The following is an 8,962-nucleotide window of genomic DNA, read 5'->3' as shown; positions in this document are numbered from 1 at the left end:
AGACCAAAGGACTAGAAATACACAAGCAACTATAAAACTAGGTGCAAGACCAATAAAAGACCCAACAGAGATGCAAAATACAGAAAACAAATGCAAAACAACAAATATATGCAAAAGGACCAAAAGGAGGCACAGAACGACTACAAAGAGATGCAAAAGGACCAGAAATAGATGCAAAATGACTAGAAATGACTAAAATGAGACCCAAAAAGACAGAAAACAAATGCAAAACAACAAAGAGATGCAAAAGGACCAAAAAACATAGTCTGTAAATGCTCTGTCCAACACTGTAGTGTGCTGCTGTCCTCCTCGCTCTCATCCTAAAGCACCAACCACTGAGTTCATGACCTCTACATCTCTACATGTGACTGAAAACACACAGGGGGAGTGTAAAGTAAATATCAGGTGCTGGAGGCGACAGAGACAAAAAGACAAACGTCCTGCTAAAGACAAGAGCGGCGAGCAGCAGCAGGTGTTCTGCGCTCGCCTTTTCATTCAGGCGCCACTTCACTCCTGCGAGAGAGTGTCAGAGCTTCAGCTTTCACACTTTGTTGTGAGACTGTTTGACACTTTGCTTGGATGCTGTAAGAGTAGAGGGTTTGATTCTCCAAATCTATTATTCCACACATGTTTATTTTTATATGAATGGGATTGGCAGCTTTTCAGTGTTTTAAAAATATCTTAAAAAGCAAGTTGCATCATTGCATGAATAAACCTTATTGGCTTCTCCAAAAAGAAACAGTATAGAAATATTTTCTGTTTTATTTCTCCTTTTCTACCCCTCCCTGTCATCCTCCTGCTCTAAAATCCGTCCTGTAGCTTTCCAACTTGTCCTGCATGTGTTCAGAGGTTGCATATCTAAAGAACCTCCCTGCGTTTGAGATTGCAGTCGCTGAAGCGTCTTAACTTTATCTGCCGCTTCCTTTGATGTTTGTGCCCTGAGAAACGACGGGGGGGGGGGGGGTTTCAGTCCTGCCTCCTGAGCGCTTCCAGATGTCACACTGTGAGAAAAAACAAGAGAGGAACATGCAAAAAGAGGCTACAACGCAACACAAACATCTTGCAGCCATATTGCTTCCGCACCCTAAAAAAGGGTTTTTGCATGCTCAGCTTTTCAAAACATCAACTTGTGTTTCTTCCAAACGTGCCGTGTTTATAACCACACATGAGATATGTTTTCTTAAACGTGTGCCTTGTGGATGTCTTTAAAATGACAAAGCAGCCCTTTTTGTTTTTACTGGTTTTACTGGTCGGTTCTTTTAGTTTTTCCTAGAAAAGTGACGACAAGATAATTAGCAGTCAGTATTGTTTCCAGCTCTTGTAAAGAATTCCACACATTTTCTTCAGCGCATTGGTAAACTTAGAGGGTGGGTTGAGTGGGGTCAGAGGTCAATCAGCTTGACCTCAAGGGCACTTCTCGTTAAGCTTTCCTGAAGGTCATGTCTGAGTCGAGCTGTTCAAACAACATGTGAGGCTGAAGGAGACGATTTAAAGTTCCAAGGCACAAATGGACACTGCTACATGATCAAAGACGAGGTTGAGGGTTCCTACAGTTATACCTCCTTTCATTTTTAAGGAACTGCATAAATAAACTAAATAGTTGCACGGCCTACCATTCAATCAAATGGATGACCAACAAGTATATTATTTTTGAGCCAGTTTTCCAAAAATAGTATATATAGTACATAATATCCAACTCAATGACAGAATTGTACTCCAGAACATATTTACAGTATTCTACAATAAAACACAAACCTTTGTGACCGTATTATTCATCTTTAACTTTATGGATTCATGTTCTGCAAGATGAATCCTATCTTTGAGGTAAAAAGTTGTACTTTTTTACAGTGTGGTAGTTGTACTTTTACTGAAGTAAAGTATCTGAATACTTCCCGGGAGAATAAAAGGAATCAATGCAACCGATCAATGAGAGATAATTGAACAGATTTGACCCCCTAGAGGTTGAAACACGCAACAACAACAACAACAACAACAACAAAACATATATTTTCTCCTAATTAATGCTAATTTCCAAATAATATTATAGTTGAATCCTTCTAGAAGTCATTTTAAACCTTAATAAACCTGTAAATCATTATCAAGAGGTGCATAAGACCCCTGTATGTCTTCTCTATAATAAAACATTTAAAGCTTATTGTTTTAAATGTGACTTTTTGATCAAGTCAAAGAGAAAAAAGTGCTTTGCTTCATGGTGATATGGATTATTGATATGTTTAAAGACATTAAAATGCATATAGATCTGAGATGAGGTTGAATGATGAACTGCTGCCTTCTTGTGGTGATTTATGAGAATTACAAGTTACTTTAAGGTGTTAACATTGTTTTTTCCTCCCACAGAGATTTACTCTCTTCTTACTTTTAACATACTTGATTCCTTTTCCTCGCCTCCTCTCCTCACTTCTAGAAAAATAGGTTGAATACTTAAAGGTCAGAGGTCAGAGTAGGTTGACTGTAAATGCAGCAACGTCTTTGATTTTAAGAACAGACCAAACAATCAATAAACATAATAAAATGTAATGAAAAAGCCCTTAAAGAGAGAAATGAAAAGGCCCCAAAGCAAACGTGTATATCTCAGGTTAAACACCGGCTGCCAGCCGATGACTCAGCGGCCTGGCAAAGCCTTTCAGAGGTTGCCACAGCGACAGCTCAGCTCAGGGTCCCCGGGGCCCGCTGTGAGGACGCCTCGGACATCTGAGGACGCCGTCTCCCGGGAGACACAGAAAAAGGTGAAAGAGACACAACAGAGGAGACGAAAGAAAGAAAGTAGCTGCTGTAAAGTTTAAAAGCTGTTTTACTCTTATTTGAATATATGTCATGATATGATAATCAGAAAAATAACATCCAACACTTGAATCACAAATGAATACACCAAAAATGATGTTAAAAAGTATTTATTTCTTTATTTCTTTATTTAATTATTTACCTATAATTTATTTTATTTTTTATTTTCATTTATTATTATTTCTATTTTATTTTTTTACAAACCTTCATCTTCCAAATATCTTAACAGATATTCTTCCAGAGAAATAAAACCATAATTGTGTATGTGCTTACTGTGCTATCTCACAATGTCAGTCAGAATTATTAGATAATAACTAAAAACAATAAATTCATTAATATGTGTATACTTTTGGCAAATAATTCAAATTATTATTTGTATTATTGATAATAAAAAATAAAAAAATTAACCACAAAAAACATAAAATTAAATGAATTCAAGATAAAGTTTTGGGGGTTTTTTTGCACAAAAATAAGTCAAAATTATGAGTCAAAATATTGATTTACTGTATTATTTCACATATATGATGAGACAACAAAGAAACAATGGCTCAAGATACATTTGCATAGTCATCGTTTTGAGATAGTAAGTTAAAACTATGTGAACAGAAGTCCAAATGATGAATATTTTATCCACAGAAACAATGAGGTCTCACTCCTGAGGTGTGTTGAGCAGACAAACAGAAGTCAGAAGAACAGAGAGAAATGATGGATGACTTCCAGGATCTTTGCTTTTATTCCTCACAGAGTTTCAGTGTTTGAAGCGAACAATGAGGCGGTTTGTCGTCGTCCACGTGAGTGAGTGTATTTATCACCGAGACAAAGACGCAGTTTATCATGTAAGACACGGGTCCCAGGGGAGGTCAAAGGTCAGGGAGGTCATCTGGGACATTGTTGAGATCTTTCCCGTCATATTAACAATATAAATATCTGTTATAATGTCAGAACTTTGTTATATTCTCTATATTTTAGCAGCTTTAAGTCTCCTCTCCTTTCAGTCTATTTATATGTCTTTTGTAAGGAGTTAGAGGATGCTGCACATTCTGAGAAGAGTTTGTTTACAGCCTGCTGGGAGCAGAAACCTGGCATCAGAACGTCTCCTCTTCTGCCTGTTTGGCCGGATCAGATGTGGTTGTTAGTGTGAGCAGCTCTCTTCAGGCTGCAGAGGGCACACGTCTGGCCAACTCCACCGCTGAAAAGAGCGTCTTCATTAACATGCACGGCCAGACGCTTCCTCTGAAACGGGCCTTTGTCTCCCAGCAGAACCACAACGCGGAGCAGATCCGGATCAGATGGATGGTGTATGATGAGCGGACGGAGATACAGACGGAGCGGTCTGGATGCCACTAGTGCTTGGCAAGGTTTTTGTAAATACATGTCCTGTAGTTTATCCTGGGACGATTTAACTTTCCTGTAATTCCTAGAAAGTTACTGTAATTCATCTGAAGGTGAAGAAGAGTCTGTATAAGACTCATTATTGATAGTTTATGTTCATGGAAGTTCCTTTAACAAGTCAATGACTCTTCATAAACCCAACACAACTAATTAAAAGCAAATTACTGACCCAGAATATTGTCTTTACATTCCTTATAATTCTACTAAATTACATAGACTTTCCTTTAACTACTTATATTATATATTATATTATCTCATCACGTTTTCTCTGAAAAATCTTAAAGCAACAAGTAACTAAAGCTGTAAAAAGTGTAACATTTGGTGTACTTGTACTTTACTTAAGTACAGAACTTAGAGTCGAGAAAGAGACTTAATGAAGCTTCCCCAACCTAAAGAGAGAAAAGCTGCAGGAATATATTTCTTTATTTTATAAAAGCAAAACATTTGTCCAGGTTTTTGTCCGTAAAATCATTAAGAAGTTCTTAAGTGGAACTTTTTTCTCTTTAGAGACACTTGTAAAACTCTTTAAATGTTTTTTACGAGTATTAAACATGTCCTTACAGATGCATTGAGACAATAATGTTCATTTAAAGTCATTATTTTAGTGATTTATGCTGATTGTAATCCACATATCAAACTAAACAGTGTCTAAAAGTTGCCCTGACTCTCGCCAGAGTTATTTCTTTATTATGAGCCTGACATTCAGAGTCAGATGATCAGTGCCGGTTAGCAGAGCTGCAGTGGAGTGAGGGGAGGTGGACACTCGGGATTGGTCGGCGGTTTGAGTGACCTCAGCGCTGCACCCTCCACACCAACACCCTCCACACCAGCACCCTCCACCCTGCTGCTCTATAAAGCCCGCTGTTCATCCTCCACCTCCATCAACTTCTGCCTGAACTCACTCTGAGGTAAGATCATCAATCTCGCTTTTCTTTTAAATGCAGAAAAAAGAATGATAAACTATTTTAAAGAAACTTGTAATCCCAGAATCCAACAGTGTAAATACTTTAATTTCAAGTACAGATTGTTTAGCTCTTCTTTGCATGCTGCTAAAATGTCCATTTATTAATGTATAGGGTATTTAACAAATATCACCATGAAACCTCCCCAGTTGATTACTTACTTTAAGACATTAAGTATTTTTGTATTACAAGTTTTCTAAAAATGTTGTATAAATCAGACTATGAATGATATCTGAACAAAGCCCTCTGTGGAAACCTTCAGAATATAGAGAGGAATGGAACTGTAAACATGAAACTTCCCGAGTTGATAACTTACATGAAGACAAGTACTTTTTGTATTACAAGTTTTCTGAAAACGTTATGTTAAAATATGCAAATTAGGCTTTATCTTATCAAATATGCCCTAATTTACATACATTTCCAGAACATAAACGTGAACATTGGATAAAGCATATTCAAAATTCTTGTTTCATTTTGTTAACAAATTAGAGTCAAATGTTTTTACAGAGAGAATTTTGGATATTTCTTTGTAACACTTTGTAATCAGAAGATACTGTGAACAGACGTAAAAAAAATCATTTTTTGTCATGTTTTTAGAAATTAAATGTTGTATAAATGAGGCTATGAGTGATATATGAAGAAACCCCTCTGTAAAAACCTTTAGAATATAGAGAGGAATTAAACTGTAACGTTTGGTGTATGTAAGAGCTACTGAAGTGGAGATTTATGGATCAGAGTCTGAGAATTAAATTAAATTAGAAAAAACTAATTTAATGAAATGGCAAAACCCAAAATAACTCACAGATATCAACATGAAACTTCCCCAGTTGATTTCTTACTTTAAGACAATTCTTTTTTGTATTACAGGTTTTCAAAAAATGTTATGTTAAAATATGCAATTTAGGTTTTATCTTATCAAATATGCCCTCATTTGCATACATTTCCAGGACATGAACGTGAACATTGGATAAAGCCATGTTTAACATTTAAATGTAAAAATGAAAATGTAATACCACCAAACCTGAACGCTTCTGATTCTCATGTATTCCTTCTGATGAAAAGGTAAAAATAATAATAATAATAAGAAGAAGAAGAAGATGATGACCGACCTGGAGAGCTCGATGGCCACCATCATCGCCGTGTTTCAGAAGTATTCGGAAAGAGAAGGAGACAAACACAAACTGAAGAAGAGCGAGCTGAAGGATCTGCTTCACGACGAGCTGCCGTGTCTGATTGAGGTGAGACACATCCTTTATATATAATCTATATCACTAAATAATAAAATAATACTTCACTGCAAGTACAAGTCCTGCAATGTCAAGGAAAGAAGTAACATTTAAAATAACATTTTAGTTCTGTTCAGCTTTGAGGTACTTGTACTTCACTTCATTATTTTTATTTCATACTGCAAACTCTACTATAATTCAGAAGCTAATATTGCAAAGTGTTGGTAGAAGTACTAAGATATTTTACTGAAGTAAAACTAGTCATAAGAAAAGTAAAGAAAGTAAACTAGTATTTCAAGTATTAGCATGAAAATAAACTTAAAGCACCAAATGTATAAGTAGTCCTAATGCAGAATAATCTGTATTATATAATTGTATTATGAATATTTATGCATTAATGTGTTCATCACTTTAATGTTGCAGCTCGCCTTTTTAAATCTTTTATTTGTCTTTTTATTTTAAACTTATTGTTGTTTTTAAGTTTTTGCTGTTTTTTATTTAAATCTTGTGTCTTTTGTCTTTTTATTTAAATTTTTTATATTGTTTTTAACTATTTGATTTTTTGTTTTTAAGTCAGTATTGGGTCTTTTTTATGTGATTTCTTTTAATGTTGTTTTAAAGTTTTTGTTGCCATCTTGGCTGAGACTTTCCTAAGAAAATATATTTTAATACTCAAAAGGACTATCCTGGTTAAATAAATGTTAAATAAAAAAGTTAAAAATCTATTTATACAGATACTTAATAATATGTTTTGTATTAATAATATGAATCTGCATAATTGAAAATGTATAATAATATGAATCTGACCAGAAACTAAAGTTTAAAGTAAAGTACTTGGGTCTAAAATGAAGTGAAAAGTACCATAAAATGAAAGTACTTGAGTAAATGTACTTTGTGACATGCAACCTCGAGCTGCAAATACTTTTGTACTTCTGTCAAAGATGTACATTCTGGAGTTTTACTTGTGACTTGAGTATTTCTACACTACAGTGTATACTTTTTTCATTAAGTCTCGGTACTTCTTCCCCAAAAGAATGTAAATACTGAGTACGCCAGTGTCGTACTCGTTGTACTCTGAGTGGTATAAACGTCCTGATGTGAACTTTTCCTCCGTCCTCCTGCAGCATGTGAAGGACCAGGCCGCCCTCGACAACCTGATGGAGAATCTGGACACCAACGGAGACGCCGAGTGCGACTTCCAGGAGTTCATAACATTCGTGTCCATGGTTACCGTCATTTGCCACGAGTTCTTCACGCAAGGCGACGAGTGAAGGAGGAGGCCTCGACAACAGAGGGGAGCTACAGTAAATTATAAAGAAGAAGAAGAAGAGGAAGAAGAAGAAGAAGTAGCCTAGCAATGCAGTAGTCCGGCCTGTTGTCCGGCTGGAGACCTTTTTCTTTTTTTATCTGGGTCTAAATATCTAGACGGCTCCTTAAGTCTTTTTTTGGGGGTATTTTTTTTTTTATGTTGCTCAGAAGTTTGTTGCAAAACTATCCACTGATTTCTAATCTTTTAACAACACTTTGCATGTCGGGCGCCAGTTTTGCTGCAAATGTTTTTGTACTTTTTAAATTCATGCATGGTTTTCCGATTCAATTTGAAAAAGTAGAACTGAAACTTTTGAGAAGCGTTCGCTAGATTTTGGGTGTGGCTACCAATTTCTTCTTCCACCAATCAATAATTAAAGGTTAATCTGTTTAAAGGGCCAGCAAAGTTGGAAAAAAAGTAAGTTTGTCAAATCTTCCCACTCGCAAAAAATAAAAATTCTTATCGAGGGAAAGGTTTTTTCCTGGATTGCGGTCACGGTTTTAAATATGCGGTTAACGTTGTAAATTAAAACAAAACTACTTCGTTTTATTTGAAGTTTGGCTTTAAGTAAGTCAAAATTACTTTTTGTTACAAAACGTGTCACGATAATTAAAAGCTTGTGACCGTTCTATTTCAGATATGGCTACTACATTCATCCAATCATTATTTTTTATAAACTTTAATTGGAAAGTCAACCAAACTACTGCGTTTGAAAAAACTTCATGACTATCAAATAACTTGTCGTTGGCTAGTAAAAGTTTCAAAATGGCTCGTGAGAAAATCTTAAAACTCTAGTTGACTATCAAACATTGAAAGTGACGTTTAACTTAGTCGTTGAGCTAAAATCTTGTAATTGGCTACTAAAATGTTAAAATGGCTTTTTGATTGTTGCTAGAAAACCAACCAGGATTTGGAGATGTATTGTAAAATGAATGTTTCTTGTTTAGAAGAATATTTAGCGATATTAAAGTAGACAAGTAATCAAAACTTATACATTTAAAAAGTCTAGCTAGCATAAAATAATCATAAATATTCAGATTTAGTGGCCAACCTGTGAGAATAACGAATGTTAGTTTGACACTTTTCTCATAATGCAAAGAAAACATACGATAGGTATGAAATGTTTGTCAAAACAGTTGATGATGTGTGTTTTGAACTGAAGATGAATTAAATTATCAGTGTGACTCTTGAGTTTGAGTTTTCTTTGTGTGGAAACATCGATCAAACGAACTGAGACATAAACATTTCAGTTTTTTTGTTTGTTTTTCTCC

The 8,962-nt window shown here is 35.3% G+C and overlaps 1 protein-coding gene across 1 annotated transcript; it reads left to right on the top strand.

Annotated features, from left to right (window-relative positions):
- The first annotated feature begins 5,041 nt into the window (after nucleotides 1-5,041).
- Nucleotides 5,042-8,875, top strand: s100b (S100 calcium binding protein, beta (neural)). Its single transcript, XM_054623837.1, has 3 exons — nucleotides 5,042-5,102; nucleotides 6,219-6,394; nucleotides 7,507-8,875. Exons 2-3 carry the CDS (start codon nucleotides 6,254-6,256, stop codon nucleotides 7,651-7,653), a joined length of 288 nt encoding a protein of 95 aa, XP_054479812.1. The 5' UTR covers nucleotides 5,042-5,102; nucleotides 6,219-6,253; the 3' UTR covers nucleotides 7,654-8,875.
- The last annotated feature ends 87 nt before the right edge of the window (nucleotides 8,876-8,962 follow it).

This window comes from Anoplopoma fimbria, chromosome 22 (genome assembly GCF_027596085.1).
Source record: "Anoplopoma fimbria isolate UVic2021 breed Golden Eagle Sablefish chromosome 22, Afim_UVic_2022, whole genome shotgun sequence".
Classification (NCBI taxonomy): Eukaryota; Metazoa; Chordata; class Actinopteri; order Perciformes; family Anoplopomatidae; genus Anoplopoma; species Anoplopoma fimbria.
The sequence above is the reverse complement of the archived record's forward strand: the minus strand, read 5'-3'. Positions and strand labels throughout refer to the sequence as shown.

What these genes read in the sequence shown, in the direction of transcription:
- s100b (XM_054623837.1), top strand. Translation starts at nt 6,254, where the DNA reads ATGATGACCGACCTGGAGAGCTCGATGGCCACCATCATCGCCGTGTTT. An exon ending in AGCTGCCGTGTCTGATTGAG is followed by an intron (nt 6,395 to 7,506) that starts GTGAGACACATC and finishes GTCCTCCTGCAG; the next exon opens with CATGTGAAGGACCAGGCCGC.